The 24923-nt window shown below is 39.6% G+C and overlaps 1 protein-coding gene across 1 annotated transcript in view; it reads left to right on the top strand.

The window, feature by feature from the left end:
* Nucleotides 1-1654: 1654 nt before the first annotated feature.
* Nucleotides 1655-24923, top strand: part of slc24a3 (solute carrier family 24 member 3) — a 108555-nt gene continuing 85286 nt past the window's right edge. Inside the window, exon 1 of the mRNA XM_067609355.1 lies at nucleotides 1655-2091. Within this exon, the coding sequence (XP_067465456.1) occupies nucleotides 1911-2091 (181 nt within the window). The 5' untranslated portion in view covers nucleotides 1655-1910. The remainder of the gene's footprint in view (nucleotides 2092-24923) is intronic.

Raw genomic sequence — 24923 nt, 5'->3', positions numbered from 1 at the left:
ATCAGCTAGAGTGCTTTTGTGTGTATGTGCGCGTTTCCAGGGTGAAAGATCAATCTCATTGTTTTTAATGGTAATGCTCATAATGGCAGTTCCCTTCAAAAGGCCTTTTGCATGAGCCATCATTACAACACACTTTTCTACTGATAGCTGCACTTTATTTCCCAAGAGTCTCATTTATTTATCCTGCAGTTTGATTACAACATAACGGAAAAAGGACAACACCCATGACTGACGCATTACATTTAAAACCACAGAAAAAGAATACATGTAAGTCCAGTTTTTGTTTATGATTTTTTAAATAGGGATTGCAGTATAAAATAACATTAAATATCATAACATAAAAAGTCAATTTATTCACACAATTTCCCATACATGCTGATCAGCAACTGCTGGACACCTGTCAATTCAGTTCCATTTAATGTACTTCACTGACTGAGTGTGGACACACACACACACACACACACACAGTCGTGTTTCCATCACTTCAGAGGGCATTACATTGACTTACATTCATTTCCTGGAGTCTTATCCTAACCTTAACCATAAGCAGCACATTGCCTAACCCTTACCCTAACCTTAAAATAACCCTAAACTAACCTTAACTTTAAACCAAGTCTTCAACCTAAAATTAATGATTTAAGTTAAGGGGACTTGCTTTTTATCCCCATAAGGACGGCGAGTCCCCACAGCATGACAGATTTTCGTCACCACAACGTGAGGAATACCTGGTCCACACACACGCACGCACGCACGCACGCTCTCTCTCTCACACACACACACACACACTCACTCACTCACACACACACACACACACACACACACACACACACACACACACACACACGCACGCCCCTCCCTGTAACATCTCCAGCTCCGGAACAGAACATCCAAGCTGAAGTCGACATGCCATGGAGCTCCCGGCGGCGTTGCACTAACATCCAAGCCGAGAAACCACACTCTTGTCCCGGGTCAATTAACCAGGAAGCCCGCCCTCTGACTCCAAACACGGAGGAAGGAAGAAACGCTTGAGGGGGACTTATCACCTAACCTCTTCAAACTGCGTCAAATGCCCCAGAGTTACCCGACTACCGAAAACGAGATCTTCAAAATAAAAACAGAATTGATAGCCTACAACAAGTTGGTGTTAACACGTAGCCTGCATAAACTGCATCTTTTTCATTTTTGAATTTCACACGGTTATGGCAATATAGCCTATATGATTGCAATGTTACTACAGCTACTTCCAAAAATAGCAAACTTCAACGCTCCTCTTCCAAAAAACATCTTTTTTTGGTCTTTATGAAATGTCAGCCAAAGGTGAATACAATGTGATATTGGAGTACTTGAGCAAAAACTCTGAGTGATTCATATATAAAACAAATTTTAAAGATATTTAAAGAGATTTTTTTCTGTTAACTGGCCTCAGTGACCTGACTTAAGGCCCTATGTTTGAGAGATGTTACAGATCAACTCTGACCATAAAATTCTGTGCAAATACACATTTTATCTTGTGGCAAAAAATGCAGTTTTCTGTCTAAAATTATCTAATGACTTAGCTAGTGATAAATGTATACTATATTATTTTACTATGTATATTGAGTGTTTAGGCACAAAATGATCGAAATAGTTTTTAATTATTGTAATATCTTTTTGCTACCTAAAATTTTAGCTAGCTTCCATTAACGTTAATCGATACGTTTTATTTTGAAAATGTCGACCGGATACTCTGTTCTTTAACACCCTGGTTAATTTCACAAAATCCATCGACAAGCCAGTCATATCTTCTCTCGTCGAGTAACTTCAGTGCCCACACGGCACATCTCTCTGTCTCTTCCTCCTCGCTTCAGTTTGTCGTACCTCTGCACCACCACCGGGGGTTCCGCCGGAACGCTCGCCGAGAGAAGAGCGCCATGGCCCGCGTGGTGGTTGAAGGGATGCCGGAGACGGCCGTCGGAGGAGGTGTGATGCTGAACCGGCGGCGGAGCAAAGCCAGACGGAGAAAGCGAAAGGAGTTGTTCGCCTTCCAGATGTGCTTTGCGGGGGTACTGCTGGGGCTCGTCGTAGGGTTCCAGACTGTGGCACAGAAAGCAGGTGAGGGGCAGTTTAAACGTCTCTTGTTTTTACTGTCAAACAATAAGCATTACAGGTTGATTTTGTGATGAATATAGAGTTTCTGGCAAGCAGGAACAACAGGCTGTTTGGATGCAAAAAGGGCTTTCAAAGAAACATATTGTCAAGCTGATATTTATGATTTTTCTTTCTTTTTCTTTCTTCTATTTTCTTTCATTTTAAAAGCCTTAAACAACAAAATTGAGCTTAACTGTGATGGATTTTAGGAAGGAAGAATTACAGCAAAACTACAGTCAATGTTTGTTAACATGAGAAATATTAGGAAAAACACAAAATTAAAATAATTAATTTAAGTACAGTAAGGTCACTATTAACTTAAATAGCACAGGCACATTACAAGTCTGTGTATAATAGAATAAACCATATACACTAGAATAACAGTTGTATACTATACAGCGAAGGACTTGTAAACTCACCACTGAGTAGGCTGTCAAAGATAAAACACATTACAGATCCCATTAGAATTAGTATAGCAATAACAGATGGATTTTTTATTAGGTTACAGCATTACTGTATGACTGCACATACATTTACATTCACTGTACTGAACAAAACAACAACACGCCTTCGTGTAGCTCAACATCTGTAACTAATAATCCCCTGGAAATGGTAGCGGTGACTATGCTGCTCTGTGTTGCTTGAATTACTTAACAGAAATCCACCATTCTACTATTTACTGCCAGCTACAGCAGGAACAGGACAACTGATAAGCCGGATAAGAAGTGTTGAACACGTTGTGGACACATGGGAGTCTGTTTGCTTGTTAAAAACCGATGACACTGACCCGTTGACAAGTTTGAGGGTGGCATTCTTTAACTGGATTTAATTTGGAAATAGAAGTTAAACAGCACATCAAAAGCGCACCACCGCTAAGAGGGATTTTCATATTGACTGGATTATCAGGAATCATGTTGTCAAAATCAATGGGCTATGCTTGTCGCTTTGAATAATGTAAATAGTGCGAATACAAGCCTGGTTTAGACTTTTGAACAGCTTCATATCAGCCGATGTTTTGTTGTCTTTTGCCAAGTACTGCATGTTTTGTTAATGGTCAAGTCAGCAGTCCAGTTCACGTTGCTGAACATGATCAACTCTCTTCACAAAATCAGTCCAGTGATGTCATCAGGATGTAAACAAATCAGCTGTAGAAACACAATGAGGATCAGAATCCCTCAGGGTTTTTCCAAACACACACACACACACACACACACACACACACACACATTGTTCACTACCTGGAGATTTTACATTTTCGTGACTCAGTGTTTCATTATCCTACAGCGAGCTGTCTCTGACTTCAGGGACAGCACATATGATGTTCTACATTTAGTGGTAATGAATTGTGATTTTTCTGACATGTTGAAGCTTCTATTTTCGTGGGTGGGCGTGGGGGCACGCAGAAGATGAGAATGTGAGATTATTATAGAGGCATCATGAGAATGCCAGATATCTCAAATATGTAACTGGGACAGCAAGAAATCATAATCAGTGACACATTTCACCTCATGACATTTATGACATTTTCAAAGTTTGTTGATGGTTTTCTGTGTTTTCAGTCACGGCACTACAACATTTGTGTGCTTGTGATGCTAATAATGAATGAAGTTATTTCAGCTCAACCCATGCTCCTGTAATAATATATTAGAAGCAACAATAACAATTTTGATCTTTTTTGAGATTGATTTGTTTGCACAGATTAAATCTTAAAACAGCTTATTGATTACCTCTACTAGCATAATTCACAGTCTTAAAGGTAATAGCCTATATGTTATAATATTAAACTTCAGTTTTTTAGAACATAGACTAAAGTTGATGTTTTTTTAATGCCCTGTAGGACTAAAAGGAAGAGGCGTATTTAACCAAACAGGAAAAGAAGTTTCATAAGTTATGATCTTATTAAACATTTGCCTTCTCTTGTTTCTTGTGAGATGTCTGGGAAGATAAAGATTAGATGACTGCATGGTTGAGTAGGAGCGAAACTGTTCATTAGTTTAAAAACTAAGACGTTCAATTATTTGGATTGTGGAAGGAAACTCTTCCACAATCATATATCAAATACATAGTCAGAAATAAAGGAGCTGATGGGGTGTAAGAATTTGAATGGGTTGCAGTTCTAAAAATAAATAGATAAATAAATAAATAAATAAAAGGGAAATTTGAGAATCAATGAATTGTTGAAGTCCTCTCTCAAGCTAAAATGCAAAAGATTTGTTGGTTGCAGATTCTCAAATCTGAGGATTTACTGTTTTCTGATATAATCAATTCATTTTATCGATTGTTTTGTTTACAAAAATGACAGAAAATTGTGAAAAATGCCCAATGTCATTCCATAAAGCCCGAGGTGATGTCCTGAAATTCCTTGCTTTGTTTGAACAACTCTCCAATATCCAAATGCATTTTAGTTTACTGTCATATATGACAGAAAAAAGCAGCAAAGCCTCACATTTGAGAAGTGCAACTAGGGAATGTTTGGCTCCAAGATGACATCTTCAGATTTCTTGTTTTATCCAATTAATGGTCCAAAACCCAAAAATATTCATTTTACAATGATGTACAACAGAGACACATCACATCTGGAGAATCTAGAACCTGCAATTGTTTGAGAGTTTTGACTGATAAATTACTAAATGATTATAAGAAATGACCAATTAATCTCCTTTCAGTGGCCGGTCAATCACATTACATTTTTTCCCACGTATCCATAGTGGGAGCAAGGTTCAGTGTCTTGCTCAAAGACACTTAAACATACAGACAGGAGGAGTTGGGGATTAATCCAACAACCCTGCGAGTAATGGCCGACCGCCTCTGCTACCTGACCCCCTTAATTGATGAATGGTTTCAGTGCTTAACTGTGCCGTCACTAGAACATATTCTCCAGGTTGACCTCCCCTGACGCAGAAATGCACTCTGAGTTGGGTGCTAATTGACAGCATTTTCACATGGACTCCCACATGGCAGAGCAGGATCTGTTCTCCCGTCGGTGATAGTAGCCGTCGGGCTGCGCCGAGGCTTTCAAGGTCTAGGACACACATACACATGTTGAGGTGTATGTGTTTCCTTATGTCTTTGTGGACTGACACGTGGATGTGCACACTTCTCTCTGCTCTTCCTCATATCTCCTCATCCCCCCTTGGCTTCCATCTGTCCTTATTTTCACCGCCATCCCTCATCCTCATCCATCCATCCATCCATCCATCCATTCATCTGTCCATCCATCCATCCAAAAAACACAAGGTAAAAGCCAGACTCAGGACAAAAGCACTATAGGAGGGAGGATTACCCATATGAGCAGATACATGTTGCCATTGCTATTATCTCTTGGTTTTAATGACATTGAACTGCGCTACTCAAGCCAAAGTCCCTCCATCATCCATCTGTGACAAACATGAAAGACAGACAAATGGTTATAGTATAGAGAAGTCGTTAATGGGTGCTTGGTGTATATGGTATACAGCATTAGTGTCCAGATGATCTCATTACATAACTTACAGCTCCGGTCGGTGGGTCCCCTTCCCTTTGCACGCTAGCAGAGGACGGGGAGGGGAGAGCGGAACACAGACGGAGCACTTTGCACTGACGAAGCCTCGGGGACTCGTAGCGGAGGAGCCGAATTAGACAAAAAGGAAAAGAGACAAGAGTGGAGGGAAAAAGGGGAGAAGGAGGAGGAGGATGTGGGGGGGATTTGATGTAAAAAGGAAAAGTGGGAGCAAGTGAGGACAGCGGTGGCAGTGATGAAAGGAGGAAGAGGAGGGGGGGGAGATGCAAATGAGTAGACTGGAGTGAGGGAGAAAGCGAGATGAATAAGGTGAGATGGGGTCGGGGAAGGCAGGCAGAAGGAGTGAAAAGATGAAGAAGGTGTGTCTTTGCAGAGATAGACAAAGAGAGGGTGAGAGTGAAAGGTGGTTCTGAGTAAGAGAGCAGGTTGAGAGGGAGGATGGAGAAGTTTAAAGGGGACATATTCTGCACATTTCCAGCTCTAGATTTATATTGTGGGGCTGTGCTGGAATCTTTGCATGATTTAAAGTCCAAGAAACTCTTATTTATCTTATGCTGGCCCTTTATGCAGCCCCTCAGTTCAGTCTGAAACAGGCCATTTTAGCTCCTCTCTCTCTCCCGATGAGCCCACTCTGTTCTGATTGGTTAGCTTCCGGAAGCTGTACAACTGCCAACTTCCAGCCGCTCGGAAGGCTACGTCAACAAACCATGAAACAAACTATAATAGTAGAGTTTCACTACTTTTTTTTTCTTTAGTTGAAATGTCAACTCCTCAAATACATCTGTACATGTTCAATCCAACATCCAATCTGAAATATGAGAGTGGAAAACGCAAACAAAACGTGGAAAAATCATAGCACCAACCTTGGCAAGGCTTGGCAACGGACGGCTGTTTATATGGATGTCTGATGATCTGAAGTCAGCCCATCTGTAAGGTAGAAAAAAACCTTGCAAATGAAGTGTTCAGAGCAGGTTGAAGCCCTGACTTTTGACTTGCTGGGAGCATTTCTACATATGTTAACCTCAAGTTTTGGAACTTCCTCAAATATCAACTGCAGACAGTCTTTTTTTTTTTTTTAAAAAGTCCAGACTTAGACTTCATTTATCTTTTGCATTTAACTGGCTTTTTATACAAAGCAACTTCTAATGAGTGCAGCAGCCAAAAAAGTTTTTCTTTTGGCTCAGTTCAAAATAAAAGCAACAGAAATTAAATGATCATTCTGTTTTGTTACATCCTGGGTCTTATTTTTGACATTTTGGACATCATTCCTACTGGTTATGATGACATTGAACTCACCGTGTCAATAGCCGAGATCTGGAAATGCGGGAACATCGCTTAAAAAAAAGTCTGACGGTGAAAGAAACACAAGCAGTCAGACAATCATGGAGGTTTTAAATACAGCCCAATACGATATATCAATCAGCTGATATTATTGGCAGCAGTCAACCAAAAACTGTCCAAAGTTAGATCAGCATTTCTCAGTTTTAAACCACGGTCTTGTCTCAGTTCAGTTAGTTGCTCTTGCTCACGCAAAGTCATTTCCGAAAGCAACTGTTGAGCTATACGGGTCCCTAACCCTGTCAAATGATTCGGTGGAGGCTGAGGGGAAATAAAAGGATAACTTTTTCTCAAGAGTTTTCCCGTCTCACACAATGCAGCAGTGTTGACATGTCCTTGCCATTTTTGGGTGAGTTGCCTTTCCAGATGTTGTTGCCAGATTGAGATCTTTGAATGGAATCCGTTTATTTTCAGCATGCTTGTGAGAAGATTTTCGTTTCAGCCTTGCATTTGTGTATTCAGTTCATGGTGCCTTTAAAAGTGATTGAAAGGGTTCATTAATTAGCCAGTCAGACTTGAGAGAATGCCGACAGAGCTGGGGAAGTAAGGTGCAAGCAGAGAAACATTTTGTTCAACTGGATTCTAATAACAACAGAAAGAATGTTTACTGTACATGCAGCACATGTTTCAGGCATTTCAGTGCAGAATGTTTCTCTGTTGTTGGCCAAATGTTAGCATTTCAGTATTTCTAAAATTAGAGGGACTGTTTATGGGGAATTTTATTATTTTCCACTTATGGTATCTCTTAGCTTAACTTAGTTCATTAAATGGGTGTCTGTAGGATCAAGTAGCAGCTCCTTTCAAAAGTAGGAACATACATTTCCTCCTGAGCTAAAGGTTTAACAAACATTTTCACAAATTCCTAAAAAGTGCTTACATGTTTTCTATTCATCATGCACAGTGTGGTGGGGTCACTACCCTGTGTTGAACCTCTCAGGCAGCCCTTCTTCCCAGGCCCACCAAGAAGCTCAATCAAATAGCTACATTTAGGTTTATATTAAAGGTGGTTAAGTATAGGGCAAAACCAAATTTGTAGTTTTTATGTTCCAATTCTAGAAAAAGAGGCAGAAATTTTATACAAAATAAAAGGCTTCTGTGGCACAACTCAGGGCAGAAAAGTCCTATGGGCTCTTAACATTTGAAGTCATCAGTAAGTTGATGCTTTCTCGTGTCTTTGTTGACAGTGAAATCAGCAACTTTTTAAATATGTAAATTACAGTGTATTGTTTGGTTAGCCCAGTCATTACTCTTTAGAGAAGTTCAAAGTTGCAGTTCCCTTTTCCTGAGAGGAGTTGCTGTGTATGCTCATAGACAATCATGAATGTAGTCATGCTAGGTAGACACATTAAAGCTGCTTTAATACATTTTTGTATCAGTGGTCCTCTCCATGTATTGTGCTGCAGAGCAATCCCTGAGATTTGCTGCCAAATATAACCTGTTGGTACATGACAAACAGTATAAAGTGGTTTACATGCCACTACAGACGGCCAGCCTGTTAGTGTCAGGATATTGTTTGAAATTTTAGAGATTTGAGATTTTAATACCTTAGTTTTAAAAGTTTAAAAGCTCCAAGGTTAAAGATGTTTTTAACTGTGATCCTGCATTTGTAAAGAATTATAAAAAAAACCCTCTGTGCTCCTATCACTCATCTAGTAAACTTGTCAATGCTATTTTCTCAATACCTGTCAGAAATAACCCCTATTTTTAAAACTGACAATCAAACCAATTAATTAAAGACCTATCAGTACTCTCCCAGTTATTTCTAAAGTAACTGAAAGAGCAATTTGTGTCCAATAAATAACCCATCTAAGCAATGGACATTTCCCACACATCATTCCACAGAGATGGCAAATTGCTATTTTATCGAACAAATTAAATCCAGTCTGAACGGGGGGTGTTGCTGGTGCTGTTTTCCTTGATTTTAAAAAGGCCTTTAATATGATCAATCACAGTGTTCTTTTATCCAAACTGTCAAAGTTCAGTTTCTCTACCAGTGCATAAACACGGATGGAGTCATACCTAAACTCAAGAAAACAATGCACAAGAACTAATGACACATGCTCATCTTTTGCTAACTGTACCGTTGGTGTTCCACAGGGATCGATCCTTGGACCAGTTCTCTTTAGTTTATACATCAATGATCTGCCTTTGATTTGCCCAGAGGTTCATATCCAGATGTATGCAGATGACAGTTATTTACACTCATGCTAAAACAAGAGAACAAGCTGCTTCCAAACTCACTGCAGTATTGAACAAAGTATCAGAATGCATCTCACTACTCTTACTCCTAACATGAGCAAAACTGTGGGCATATATTTTGCTATCAAGAGAAATAACACACATCAACCAGACAACCTAGCTAAAGGAGAGGTAATAAATATTGTTGAGCATTTCAAGTATCTGGGCATAATAATTGATTCTAACTTAAATTTTTAGACACAGAAGTGTCAGAACTGGCCTAATGAATTTTAAACATATTAGACATCAACTGCCTCTAGCCGCTGCTAAGCTCTTAATGCCCTCAATGATTTTCTCACACTTATCCTATTGTGCTACAAGCTGGTCCCAGGCAGGAGTGACTACACTAAAACCATTATACACTCTTTACAAACAATCTGTGAAAATGCTTGATAAAAAACCAAGGAGCTACCACCATTGAATCATCATTCAAAAGTATAATTTGTTGACCTTTTGAGGGTTTTCTTTGTTTTGCAGATATGTGTCTGATGTATAATTTAATTCATGGTCTTGCGCCACCAGCACTTAAACGAAGTGTGTCATTCTGTAGGAATAATGTTAGGGAGACCAGGGCATCAGCAAGAGGTGACTGCTTGGCTAAATTTAGGTGAACTGCTTTTGGATAATCAGCAACGTTTAGCCTATTGTTTTTGTCTAACTGTCTAAGTTCACTCACAAAACTTACTCAACCTTATTTCTAGCAGCAGCATGCATCTGTTTTCAGCAAAAAACCTACTGATAAGCCCACTGTACGCTACTCACCCAGCACCAAACGGCAAACGGATAAAGTTAGCAACTATCTGGTAAACATAGTGTAGCATTTAGTAGAGTATTAGCAAGACCAACAGAGAGTTAATAGAGTGAATATTGGACATACATTTGTGATGTCACCACAGACACAACTCCAAATCTTAATGTTGCCCTGTCTCTGCCTGATGTGTGTGTAAACAAACCCATTAGCCACATCAAGGCCATAATATGTGGTGCTCTGACCCCAAGTGGCCAAAGAAAAATGTAATGTACCTTTAGATAATGTCTAAACAGCAGACATACAAGAATACAGTCTAATACTGGCAAAATTATGATATACACAGTAAAGCTCTTGCAAGAATAAACAAAGAAGATGAATCTGACAAAATAATTCGTACCTAGCTTTTGGTACTTGAGAGCTTTGGATAGTCTGAGCTATAGACACCGTTCAGTCAATACAAAAAAGTATTAATGCTCCATACCAAGCCCATTATTTAACTGTCAACATCAATGTGCTAATGATGTTGAAGTGCTAAATGTTGCACCTTTAATTTTTGGATTCTCTAAGCTCTTTGGGCTTGTGATCCTCAAAAACAGACATCTGCTTGCAACACTCTGTCACTTTTCGTATTTCTCTACCTCAAGCTCTTCAGCTCTCATACCTACACTGCCATCCACAAACACACACACACACACACACACACACACACACACTAGTGCACACACTAACACACACAGGACTGTGTCTAATTCAGCTGCATCTGGGTCAGCCTGTGTGAACAGAGAGCAACACTCCCCCGGTCTGAGACAGACACAAACAGCCTCTCTCTCCTTTTTCCATCCATCCATTTCTCCCTCCTCTGTCACAATCTCTCTCAATCATCCCCTCCATCTAGCGGTCACTATGCTCTCATCTTGTCCCTCTCTCCCTCCATTTCAGTTGCACTCAGCTATCATTTCGGTATATGCCCCTGTAGCTGTAACCCTTTTGCCCTTTGTAGCACCCCAGCCATGCAGCAGCTAAAGTTTTCCTTTCTCCTTCTCTCTCTTACCCTCTCTCACTCTCTCCTGTATCATCAGCACACAGTCTTCAAAAGCCTGTTCGCAGTTTGCACAAGCACAGCTTGCCCGTTTGTTGACTTATTTGCTGTTTTGCCTCACAAGCCCATATCTACGTCATTGTTTCTGTTACCAACTGAGTTTGCACAACCATTCTTAATGAAGAAATATATGTTTACAGACTTCTTTTTTTCTATAGTGTAGGTTTGGAAGTATTTGATGACTAGAGCTGGGTATAGACTGATACTACCGGATACTAGTGCCAATACAATACCTGAGTTTTGTTACTGATATGATAACAATGCTGTTTTCGATACCTTACATTCAGAACATGTTTTTCTATAAGACTTGTTAGCAGTGGTATTGTTGATTGGGTATTCCACCAATTTATTCCAGACTGAAATATCAAATGTTGGATTGTCATGACGTTTTGTGCAGAAATTCCTGCTCCCCATGTTGACACTTTTGTGTGAAATGTCTCCATAATTATTGGCTAGATTGCAGTGAAATTTGCACACACATTCATGTTCTTCAGAGGATGAACTGTCATAGCTATGGTGATCCCTTTCTGACCATCAGGTAAAAATTTAAATTAGTCCAATACTTTGGTTTAAGACCAAATCAGCTGTACTTTGTGTTTAGTACTGATTAGCAAATGTTAGCATGTTAACAAAGCTAAACTAAGATGGTGACAAGAATAAACATTATACCGGCTAAATATTAGCATGCTAACGTTGTGATTGCGTTGCGTTAGCAAACTTGTTTTCTCATTCAGCTCAAAACACCGTTGTGCTGAAGTACAGCCTTTTTAGCTGTTACTGTATATGTGAATTTGGATCACTTTCTAGGCTTCAAATAAGTCAGTCTTTATTTTTGTGAAACTGTATAATTGGCATTAGAGTAGTCTACAAAAAATAAAAACTGACACACTACAGACACATCTAAAATCTCTCTGTGAAACCAGGCTCTGGACTGTTTTTTCGCCCCAAACAGCTAATGTACTGACTGGACTGTACAGATGTTAGCTATAAGCTAGTTTGTAAGCGTGTTGGTGTAGCAGTTTAGCCTCTGACTTGTCTCAGAACTCAATAGGAACTCACAATTCGTTGTCATGTTCCTTCAGTTTCTCTCATTTTTCGTAGGATGAGCATGAATCTGATACTTTCATAATTCTGCAGCGGCGGTGCTCCAATGCAGAATTATGAGCGCTGCTGCTAAAATTTCACACAATCGTTAATATTAATTGGCTACTAATGGTCTTCACTTGCACACTGTGTGAGCATGATAACAACACCCTACAATAGGGCAGTGTGTAATGTGTGTGTGTGTAGTGAGTGTGTGGTTGAGCAAGTGCAGTGAGCGAGCGGCGGAAAAGTGACGGTGAATGCGAGCGGAGGTTAGCAGCAAGTTGTCAGTCTGGCAGTAAATGTACAGTACAGACTACAGTGTGTCAGTTAATAAATGCTGCAGCTTCTCAAGACCAAGAAAAGTCACGTCTGTTGTTGAAGTTAAATGTAACATTTTTCTATCCAACATTTTAAAAACATGAGTCAAATCAGTACAAGTTGAACATATTTAATAGAGAAATACTGCATCTGTGTGAACTGTATATGTGTGAGTATACAGATAGGTAAACATGTCACACACTCAGGGATTAACCTCTCCACTTTGCTGTGAGTGACTGTGCTAAGCATGAATGAACTGACCTTCATCTGCACTTGTGCACAATTTAATACATGCACATCAGGGTTATCAACAAACACAAACACAGCCTTTTCAGAGTGTTAACACTTCTCACTTTACAGGAAAATGCAGACCCTACTGTGCAATATACTGCTGTAAAATGGAGCGAGTACAGTATTGACATGACAGGAAGGAAGTGTGTTTATGAGTGTGCGTTTGTGTGATGAATGAAGCAGTCAGAATATGAGGTGAAAATGGCCTGCCTGTGTTCATCAGGGACTACAATATGTGGATCTCTCTCTCTCTCTCTTTCTCATTTGCTTTTTATTACTCCTGCCTCTCTCTCTCTCTCTCTTTCCTTCTCTCTTTTCTCACACTGTCTGATCTCAGTTCTACACCCCTCTTGATCCGATGGTCATGTAGCACTTCATTATAGGAGCTGCTTTTTACAGGCTTTGTGACAGCAAGTCCAGGTTTTGACAGATGGCTTTGTGTTATTGTAACAAGCCGAGCGCCTAATGGGGCCTGTCTTCACTCTAGGGTTGGGCGATATGTCAAAATTTTCCTACCGGCCACCGTCAGCCCAACAACCGGCAATTGCCGATATAAATTTGTGTTGGGGGGTGGCCGGCGTGCAGGGGAGGGGGGTGGCTCAGCAAAACTTGGGAGAGACATCCAGATGTTTCTCCGCTCTCTGTTTAGGAGCAGCATAGATCAGAATGAGAATAGCCGGTCCACCTTAAAGGTCAGTCCACCTTAAGTGAGCTTGGTCAGGTTAGGCTAACCCATTTTCCACCTTCACTTTAATCAGCAGGTGGCAAGGAAGACAAGGGAACTTAAAAATACATTGCTACGTTCTCAGCTATAACTTCATACTCTGCGCCGGTCGCCAGCCTCACCAACACTCACTCTCTCTATCTCTCTCTCTCTCTCTCTCGACCACACACTCGCTATGCAAACAACCAACACACTGAGCTATCCCATAAAGGAGCTACGCTACTTGTATAACACTATAGTTAGTTAGTAAAAATCACACAAAAAATCGCCCAAAAAGAAAAACAACTGGCGATGGACTCAGCCAATCGGCAATTGCTGATATATTTGTCAAATCACCCTAGCCTACTTCACTCTGTGTTAGATTGCTGAGAATTGTATGTCCTCTTTTCCAACTGACTGATAGACAAGAGTAGACTCTTGTTATTCAGTGTAGTCCTGATAGAACTGGCTGTGACCAAATGCAAATATATGCAGCCATGGTCATGTAAAGCTGGTTCACTACACAATCTGAATAGACAGATAGAGAGAAGATTAGATGTCACATTTAAAGCTGCATTAAGGGAATTGTTTATTTTAACACTGAGTCAGATGGCTTACTGTAATGGGAAAAGGGTTGTTAGTACTGTTAGTATCCCTGAGAATCAACACACAGACAGTTTCTTGCTCAGTGTTTTGTTTGGCTAGGGCTCCAACTAACAAGCGCTTTCATTTTCAATAAATCCTCAGGCCTATAAAATGTCAGAAAATAGTAAAAAAAAAAAAAAAAGTCCACCACAAGTTCTCAGGGCCCAAGTAATCTCAAAGTAGCTTTTGTTGCCTGACAAACTGTCATTAGGACAATGAAAAACAGCAAAATGATCACAGTTGAGTGGCAATTTTTGGCAGTTTTGCTTGAAAAATTATCCAAGCTATTATAAAACTTGCTGATTAAAGGTGCCCTGCACAGATATATTTACACTCAGTGTGACTCACCAAAACTCTGTGTTTGCATCCTTGAAGTCTAACAAACATGTTGAATGCATTTCCTTCATCATAAAACATTTGCAAAGCTGATTTTTCTTAAAAGTTTGAAACCTGCATTGTTTACATCCATGTTTACTAGTTTGTAGTCTTCTTCCTTGTCTTTGCTAACGTATTGCTTCATATTTTGGCAAGTTATTGCCAGGATGTGTATCACGTCACCTGCGTGCATGTGCATCCTTGTGTGCACAGACAAAAAAAACAGGGGCCCATCATAAAAAAATTCCACAGAGCACCTTTAATTTTCTGTTTCAACTCCACTACAATCAGCTGACATACAAGCTTACAGGATGCTATCACCCAATGTGGATTTTCTTTGGACATAAAAAACTCTTTATGGATAAAATAACCAGATGAAAATATCTTTGGCTGATCCAGCAAAATAAATACCTGAAAAATAGCTACTGTGGTATATACAGCTGACAGATTTATCACATAGTATATATTATCATCATCAGCCCTAATATGCAGCAAGAGATAATTGAACACAGATCTTCAATAGTTAGAAATCATGTAAGTTGATGACAGTACACTGAAGGCATTCAAGCTGCTGTGACACAGTTGGGATAAAAGGATGTGCTAAATGATGTGTGCTCTGTTAAATGAATGGTGAGAAAGCATTATTATGGGAAAAGCATTTGTAGAGAAAGGTCTTGCTAAAAATGAGACAGACTTATATATTGTAAAACAGTTGATAAAGGTTGTACAGCTGATCCAAAGTTTCCTATAGAAGTGACTTTACGTCTTTTTTTTACATCATAGGCTTACTGAGGAAATGTTAAGTCACCCCAAAAATCTAGCTCCTTAATATGTGGCAGTGCTTTGAAGTGGGCTCGTTTAACAGTTTCCAGAGAATGCATGAAATCCAGCTGGCAATGCACTAAAGAAACGGTGGGGATCCAATCTTCTAAATTACCTCCAGAGACACATTTAGCCATGTGAACAGCAAATGCACCTCCTGTCCACTTCTCAGAATGGAGATCAGAATCATCTTTTATATACAGAGTGTATGTGGAAAAACATGCAAATTAGACATGCAAATTGATTATTAGGATACTCACAGATGGAAAATAAGCAAGACAAGGTGTTATTGTCAGTGCATGCATTTTAAAAGAGGAAGTGACATAATGGTAATGGATTTTATGTGTATTTGTTTTAATATTAGTTGTTAATATGATCGACCTTTGATCTACACACTACTTGAATACCAGACAGTCATTTGAATCTCTTGATTTTCCATTATCTCTACATAAGTTTCTTTAAATATTAACACACAGTGCTACAGACATATTCTAACAGCTTCAATATTAAACCTGCAGTGTGGAACTTTTACATATAAATGAACTCTGGCCAAATAAGTTCACACAATGCTGATTAAGCTTATCACCACCAGATGAATCTCTCTGTTTTTAATCTGGTGTTGGGTTTGACATTCCCACGCTGGCCGGATCAATGCATATGGGCAATGACTTCTGCCGGCCGAGCGGCTAACTTCCGGTTAGCTCTCTGCTAGCCTGAATGGGGATAAAATAATTTAATGGTGTGGCTCTTCTAGACTTTCAAAATGTTATCGGACTGAATGGATCAAATTCTGTTTGTGAAGTGAGTCATTTCACGGGGGTTTTGTGGCGCTCAAAACAATTTATCCACTGTTTTACAGGTGCAACAGTAGCGACAGAGTAGGCTATGGCTAATATTCAGTTCTTACAAATTAATTTGAACACAACCCATGTAGCCTAATCCTAAACTCAGATGACATTTTGTGGTATCTCTGCTGCCTCACTTGAGTGACAAGCTAACACATTGTTTCTCAGATGTTTTGGTTTCATGATAGTCAGTTAAGCACTGCGGTGTTCTCATTTTTCGTTAGCAATTAGAGCAGCGATCACCTACTTTACTTAGCACAGCCACGAAATCATTTTTAAACACATATATTTACAGACTGAAGTATCTCACACGGAGTCTTCAACACTGACAGCAGATACAAAGAGAAGTGATGGATCCATTCAACCAGCCTACATACCTGCCCATATTTGAATACAGACCATGTAGACTCAACTACATGGGCCACAGTCAGAAAGCTGATTGGATTATGACCAACCATTTGACTTCACTACACTATTTTTTTATTTTAATATCTTGTCATGTACAATGGAGAGCAGTGCCATTGTCCTCCATATCAGACCTTGTTGAATGGGGGCGTGTGGGGTCTAGACAGACAGTAAAGTGTCATTGTAGGTTGGATGAGATGTCAGCACTTTCTGTTTTTTCCAGTTTTGTTTTGGCAATGTACCTTCAGCGGACCAATGAGCTGCAGGTGTGAGTCACTCAAAGCTCCTATTCTCCCATTGTATGGATGTGTGGGTGACAGGTCCATGCTTTTGTCATTGAATACCAGGCATTAACACTGCAGGAGGCCCCTGAACACACACTCATATACAGACACATTCACTCATAGCCCTTTGACAGACGTTGATTGTCCTTGACTGGTCTCATTGAAACTAGATAAAATCACTCTTCTGGGGTTATAACCCATCTTTACATTGATCCAACATTTGTACCGCAGTGACTGATACTGTGTAAATTCCAGTTTGAATAGTTTGCTGCGTTAAGACTGCCAATTCAGAAGCCCAGTGTACAGTAGGACGTCTGTTGTGTATCTCTTAACTCTTTGGCAGATCATGCTTTATGACTCCAGTTATTGAAATAATAGGGTAAGGGTTTGGGGAATTTGTCCTCTGCTGTAGGTCTTAGCGGTACAGTGGTTAGTTCTGTTAAAATGCTGCCTGGTGTAGCGGCACGTACCAGACAAAAGACAAACAAACAAACAAACATGTATTGTTTTACCTGTCAAATCAGGTTAAAAAATACATGTTTGTTTGTCTTTTAGGTAAAATGAGCTAAAATTTAAAAATATAGGCACTTTACACACACACATACACAAAAACATAAAGGTACTCACAGCCTTCTAGCAAATAATGAGGTTATCATAAGAGTCCTGTTGATTCCATGGAAGTCCCTGACTATGTTTAATTTAAGCGAGAGATGAATAATGAATGCACAGCAGAGCGGATCCAGTGTGTAACATCATGAGTAGACTGACTGCATGACACTTTGAACTGTGGGGGAAGACTTTGGATTACATGCCGGAGTGCAGAGCAGGATCATGCGGTGATGCTGCTCTACCAGTCTGCTGGGAGTAAGCACAATGTGACGCAGGGCTTTGTGCATTCCAAATTGTAATGAGGATAAGGTAATTATTTAAAAAGCACAGTGAGAAAAATGTCACACTAAGTTCAGAATTATTTAAGTGTGTATATGTGTGTGTGTGTGTGTGTGTGTGTGTGTGTGTGTGTGTGTGTGTGTGTGTGTGGAAGAGAGAGCAAGAGATAGTTGATGAGTGTGTGCTGTTCTACCTCATAGAAAACATTCTGCTGTCGAGCTGCTAATTAAGTGGCCACTTGGCTCATCCAGCAGCAGCTAAACCTCACTGTGCTTTGAGGCTGCAAGTGAACCCAGAGTAATGTATTCTACATATAGTAGGAAGGATGATATAACAACATGTATAATGTGAGATGACAAGAAATGTATCTACCATTGAGATTTTGCTATAATGTTTATACTGAGATAGCTATTTGTTATCTGCTGGTAAGTGGCTGTACAGCAGCAGGATACAGTAGTAGATTTCTCTGGTTTAATTCTGCCAAAAACAGATATAGCAATCTTTAATTTTATCCATAACATTTTTTTTCAATTGAATTTCCTGAAAATTCAGTTAACTGAAAATTTACTGTTTGCGATTTTACCAATATCACCCTTATTGGTGCATATGTATACAGTATATACTATATAATTGGTTTCTGGTTATTTGATCAATTGCAAATCTTTTTTTTTAAGAATATGCACCTCTAAACACAATTGAAACAATAAACACCTGATCTGCAATCTGCAATAACTGATCTTTTGTCAACTTTGGGGCAGTGGAACCAAGTTGTGAACCCAACATTGACCCATCACCTTTCAAGTTGGTATGGCGAACTTGTTAGCGAACAACTAGTCACAGAATATAGTTAGCAGATTAATCACTAATTAAAATTTTTAGGTGCATATTATTTCTTAATCTTAAAGCCATCTTGTAGAGGGACTGTGTGAAAAAATCTATTTTTTTATAGTGGATATTGTACTCATATGGTGTATATTCCAATGTTTCCCCTATAATTGTACAGGCCTGGTGGGCCGCCAGACCAAGAAGAATCCCTGCCAGGCCAAAAAAAAATTTTTTAATGCCAGTAATGACGGCAAATATCCATTCATTCGGAAATCAATAGTGTTTGGGAGCCTTTGTGCAGCACTGTTCCGAAATGTGAGTTAACCTTTGTGTCGTTTCCTGGGAAACTCTTGGTAGCATAGCTCTTTTTAAGGAATAGGGCAGTGTGTATTGTGTGCGCTTAGTGCGTGAGAGGTTACGTGAGAGAGCGAGCAGCAGAAAAGTGACGTGAATGTGAGCGGAGCAGAGGAAAAAGTTAGCAGTAAGTTGTCAATCTGGCAGTAAATGTACAGTACAGACTACAGTGTGTCAGTTACTAAAAGCTGCAGCTTGTCAAGACCAAGAAAAGTCACGTCTGTTGTTTCCCCAACTGCTGGAAAAGTGAAGGTGATTAGCTCCAAAGTTAGAAACAATGGGTTAGCCTAACCTGAAAACACTAAACAGAGAAATAGAGAACAGAGAAATGTGTGGCTGCTGAGTCTCTATTTATTATATACGTGTGCTGGAACTATTTCTTGCCCAGGGACAGTGACTTCTGACATATTAGGTATCCTTGAAAACTTTTGGATCTCGACTAAAATTAGTTTGCTTGTTGGCGATTTTGCTTGATAAATTACTTAAACAATTCTTAGATGATCAAAATAGTGTAATTTTCTTTTGACTAACTAATTCATTAATTGACTGATTGTTTCAACACTTGTCAAGGAGAAGGACAAGTCCTTGCTGCCATGATAGCTTTCCAGAGTTGTAAACTGCTATTGGTCAAAATATGACACAACAAAGCCAGTCAGTTAGTTCTTGGATTTAGGCTCTTGCCGCTCACTTGACCAGTTGGCGGCCAACTACAGTCAACTGTTTGATGTCAGTAAACGACACAGCAGATTTAGCTCTAGCAGCAAAAAGGCATAGAACTTTTAAATAGCTGAGGAATTTGAGATTTTGTAGGTGTATGTTTATGTGTGTGTCCTTGTCTCCTGATTGTCCCCAATCTGTTAACAACAGCTTTATCTCTCACCCTCAGGAGCCCTTTCTCACGTGTTCATAATCAAATCATATGGACACACACACACATTGAGAACTCGGTTATGATGGATGAGCAAATCTGAGTAAGGGTCACTGAGTTTGTCTGTGGGCCATGTACTGTATTAGATCTAGCTGTGATTAAACATTAGGAGCTATTTTCTATTCCTCTCTCCCTCTCCAATCTCTCTCTCTCACACTCTCTCTCTCTCTCTTCAATCTCTCTCTCTCACACTCTCTCTCTCTCTCTTCAATCTCTCTCTCTCTCACTCTCACTCTCTCTCCAATCTCTCTCTCTCACTCTCTCTCTCTCCAATCCCTCTCTCTCTCTCGCTCTCTCTTTGTCGCTCCCTTGCTCCCCAAATACACCCTGGCTAATTCATCACCCAGCCCAAAGCCTATTTTAGCACCCGCCATGTGTATTCTGGGATCCTTGCTCAGCTCGGAGAGACAGATGAAAGGAGGAAGAGTTGAAAAGAGGGTCCATCCCTCAGGAGGAGTGTGGCCATTGTAGATTCTGGAGACCTGCTGTTGTCTTTACTTCCTTCTCTTCCTTCATTCTTAATGTTCTCCTCACTTCTTTCCTTCCACTTCTCCTCTAATACCCTCTTTGCTTTACTGCTCCTCTCCTCTAATCTCCTCTTTCTCCTTATTGTCCATTGTCTGATTGTTATACAGTGTGTTAGTAATCACCATTGACAGGCTCAGTTAAATGCTTAGCAGTAGAATCCATTGTTATTTGATTTAATTCTCCTAAGTCCATGCAAAATAGTAAACTGAAACGGTCTAACGGTCTTCAACCTGGGACTTAGACTACGTCTACATTAAGCTGGCTAAACTCTAAAATGCTGCTTTTGTGCAAATACCTTCTTCAACATTAAAACGCCAGAACGGCGTTTTCTACAAAGCTCCATTTTCGGGAGAGAAGATTGCTGTTTTAGTCTGGACGGGGGCCAAAGCAGAGAGAAAAAGTGTTAACAAATTTAGCAGGCTTAGTGTGGACATAATCTAATTCTCCTTATTGTGGCCAGTCTGAATATAGGTCATACTAATTTTGCACCTGCCACCTCTGTTGTAGAAAATGGGGAGTCTGTTAAAAAAAAAAAAACTTTTTTACTTTTACATAAATCCTTTAAAATGCTTGTCTCTGAGTCTGACTGAAAGTAAACACAGACATGAGCCTTATGGATTAGCTAAAGTAGCTAACTGTAGAGAAAACTACTTGCTGGCAAACTGAACTAGCTGCCTATTTATCTGCAGTAATAACAAACATTTATTACTTGTCATTTTATATGTAGCATGATTCCACTTCCAATGTCCTTGTTGCTCACTGGAAAGGCAGCTGAGTGTTTACTCATTTTCTTCCAGTTATTTTTTGGAGGGAAAGGTCTCAGACACAGTAATGTTGATCAAAGCTGTGAATTTGTTGTAATTACCACAGCTGTGAGTACAAAGTTAGCAGGATGCATAGTCAGAATGGCCACCATTATGAAGAGAAGTCACAGACTGAAAAATGACAGAATTTTTCTTTAATTATGCACATTATTGTTCTTATAGGCAATAAAACTCTTCCTTACCTTTACCTCTCACAATTATAGTTTCTCTTACTCAGTCACCCACAGTCTTGGAATTGTCAAATTTTCATGTAGGTTTTTAAAATCATGTCCCACTGCTGTCTCAAGCTGACCTGTAGACCCCTTTGGCTATATTTAGAGAAGCACAGTAAAAGTCCTCATTAAGCATTTGATTGATGAGCTTGGCAAAGACCTGCTATACCTGTCACCGGCCCTCTACATTCTCCCCTTCTATACAGAGTCACTCCCTGTACATTAGAAATGAAACAGTCCGCTGTTTCCCCAAAGGGCACAAGAATGACAGTATTGGTCTGAGAATTATAATGCAGTGAAATGTAGGTTAGTGGCTATAGATTAAAATCAAGGTCATACGTCTTCATGCTGTAATATAAGAAAGGCTCAAGCAACCCTTTCAGCAGAAATACAAAGGTAGGTTAACAGACAAAGCAAAGAAGATGATTGTTTTTGTTGTAAATAGGGTTTTAGCAAGGACAGATTTTCCTGAATGGGACACCTCCATTGTTACCGTTGGTCAAAATACAGGCTGTAATATGATTACCTTTACACCACAGACTAAGGTTGCGTTTTTCTGAAACATTGACTGCTTGAAGAGAAAGGATATCCTTTCATAACACCTCAAGAGTCTACAGCCATGCTAGCAGCTCTGTGAGGTTGTACTTTGAGTGCTGCTTAAAGCTAAACGTCAGCATGCTAACATGCTCACAATAGCCGTTACCCGTGTTTCCATTAACCTATTTTTATACACATTTTGAAGTATCGCATAAAAAGGAAATGCCAGAATTAAAAAAAAAAACTTCCTCAATTTTGCCAAAAGGTTTTCACGCCTGTTGAGGTGGATTTTGGAAATGTCGAAAAAGAGTTTATGCACAAAATGGGTAATGGAAATGCATTTGTTGAATAAATAATGACGTAGCGAACTTTTAACTCGCATGACTGATCAACTGTTTCAGCTCTCGGAAGATAGCATGAAGCATGGCCAATACCAGCTGACATGAAAGAACAATTGCAACTTGCCAAAATGAAATAAATTCCTGAAGACTTCTCTCCATTTTCTCTCATCAAGGCAATAAAACTATTTGTTTTGTTTCTGGTTGGTAACCCCTACTTCTTTTGCTTTGTTTACTGGTGGATTATTTAAGCCTATAGTGCCATCTGCTGATGATTCTCACATCAAGCCAGTTGATGGAAACACACCTAATTTGCATTTTCCTTTTTGTGACATTTCAAAAGTTCACTTAAAATTCTTCAAAAGTTTGCATAAAATTGTCTTGCAAATCTAATAGAAACACAGCTAATGACAATGTTAAAATGATGGTCATCATCTTTGCTTAGCGTGGTATCCTGTACGTAACATGACCAAATTAATGTCAGTCCAGTGGATTCAGGTTTAATCTTCTGGGAACCATAAGTGTCAGTACAAGATGTTGTGCCAGTCCGTTGAGTAGATGGATATTTGTGGATGATTACATCTAGTGCCACCAGCAGGTCAAAGTCAGGGGATTACCAAAGTCAGTAGGTTTTATCTTCTGGGGAGCGGGAATGTGTGTGCCAAGTTCCATGACAGTCCATTCAGTAGTTGTTGAGATATTTCAGTCTGGACCAAAGTGTGAATCTGCCTCAGTTTGCCTTTTTAATTGACCCATTTTGTATTAATGTTGCCTCTAAAATGCATTTGATGTTGATTTAAAATGCAACAGCAGCATGGCAGCGGTAGCATTCACCACATTTTCTTTGAAAATTGGTGTTTGGAGAATATTAGTCCAATCAAGTCAATCAATAGTTGGCAACTAATCAATTAATCAACTAATTGTTGCAGCTCTACATTTGTTCTGTATACTCTTGAGGACAAGAATGTTCTGTAGAACATTTTTGAACCAATGAACAACATTCTTGATTCTTCTTCAAAGTCCATTAAGGAGATAAACATATTTGTTTCTCTTGGGGAGGACAATGCCACAGTCTGCTACCATGTATGGGACCATATCTTACCGCCACCATTAGACTAAAAAATGGAATTTAAAACCCATGTGCTTTATCTGAATTCTCTGACTGGCTCTTGTTGGCTGATGATGACACAGTGTGGTGCGACTGAGCTCTCCTGCAGCGATTAGCCCACCCTTTTGTTCCCCTGAACAATGCAAACACAATCACAGTACTATTCACCTGCACTTAGTAGGGCCAGTGGAACCTATTACGCTTTTAATTACTCCGATCAGATTAATCATACTCTCAGATGACTCCGAATGAAGTTTAACCATCTGTGTGTGTCTGTGTTTGTATGTGTGTATGAGGCAGTTGGAGAGAAGCTTATTATAGTAGAGATTAGAAAAGCCCTTCCTATTGAAAAGCCAAATACACTGAGGATATTCATCTCCTCACTGGAAAGATAATGAGTGAAATTGTCCCCTTATCTGGAGCCTGCTCTTCATTCAGAAAACTCACTGTTTAATAGGCAGTCTGGCTGCCAGTGGCCATTCTATTAAAGTCTGGCTGATTATAAGTTTGTTACCAAGTGGCGTAGATGTTGTGTATTATGTTCTGAAGACAGAAAAATAACTTTGGGATATTAGCCGAGTGAGGCATTCATGTAGTTCATCAAAATATCTCGGCTGCCCAGGTAGTTTTTAGAATAGAATGAGATGCAGTGACAGTAGGTTGGCTGTTGGCAAAAATGGATGGAGCCACTTTCTTCTATGTTCCTCAACATAGAACTCCAAGGAGACCAAGGAGTCTTATCAACATGAGTAAGAAGGTGAAGCAAATGTGTTGACTGTTCCACCAAGCCAACTGTCCAACTGCCGGTCAGCTAAAGGCCTGGTCACAGACCATTAAAGTCCAACTGAAATCACCTGTAATCATCCTTTTTGCAATTTAAAACAATGTCAACGTGTTTTAAATTATCAGTATGATATGATAAAAAATGTATTGTTAATGGGTTTTTATTATTAAAAGAAAAAAAAGGTATTTTGGGAAAAACACATAACTCCTGCATCTAACCTGGCTGAAGTGACATTTAGATGTGTGCACAAATGTTTAATGTGCTGCAGAAGAGCAGCTAATTAGCTATCTAGCATGCAAACTGGCTTCAGCGGTGCTCTATTCCCCGCTGAATGTTTGTTGGTGGCTTGTTCAGCAAGCTAAAGTGCAGGACAAGACGTGTGTTCATGTTTGTAAGTTAGATAAGTTTTTAAGGAGACTTTCACAGGAAAGCTAATGTGGGACTCTCTGATCTGCTGTGTCATGCAAGATTTGATTGACTGTAAAGAAACAAGGTATCCATCTACGTAGATGGATAACTAACGGTATTTCATCAAATTAATAGGGGGAGCCCTCATGAAACCAAAGCATATGAAATATAAATTTCTTGGTTTCTGACTTTTTCTCAATAGGAACACAGAACAAGTGATTCACAGAGCAGATATGCAGATATCAGGCAATTTAATTTCAGTTGTACTTGAAGGGAACAGAGACCTGTAGAGTCTATGGCTTTGTTCAGGCCGCAGGCAAATCAGATTTGTTTCTTAAATCAAATCTTTAAGACAGACTGTCC

Source organism: Thunnus thynnus, chromosome 14 (genome assembly GCF_963924715.1).
Source record: "Thunnus thynnus chromosome 14, fThuThy2.1, whole genome shotgun sequence".
Lineage (NCBI taxonomy): Eukaryota > Metazoa > Chordata > Actinopteri > Scombriformes > Scombridae > Thunnus > Thunnus thynnus.
The sequence above is the reverse complement of the archived record's forward strand: the minus strand, read 5'-3'. Positions and strand labels throughout refer to the sequence as shown.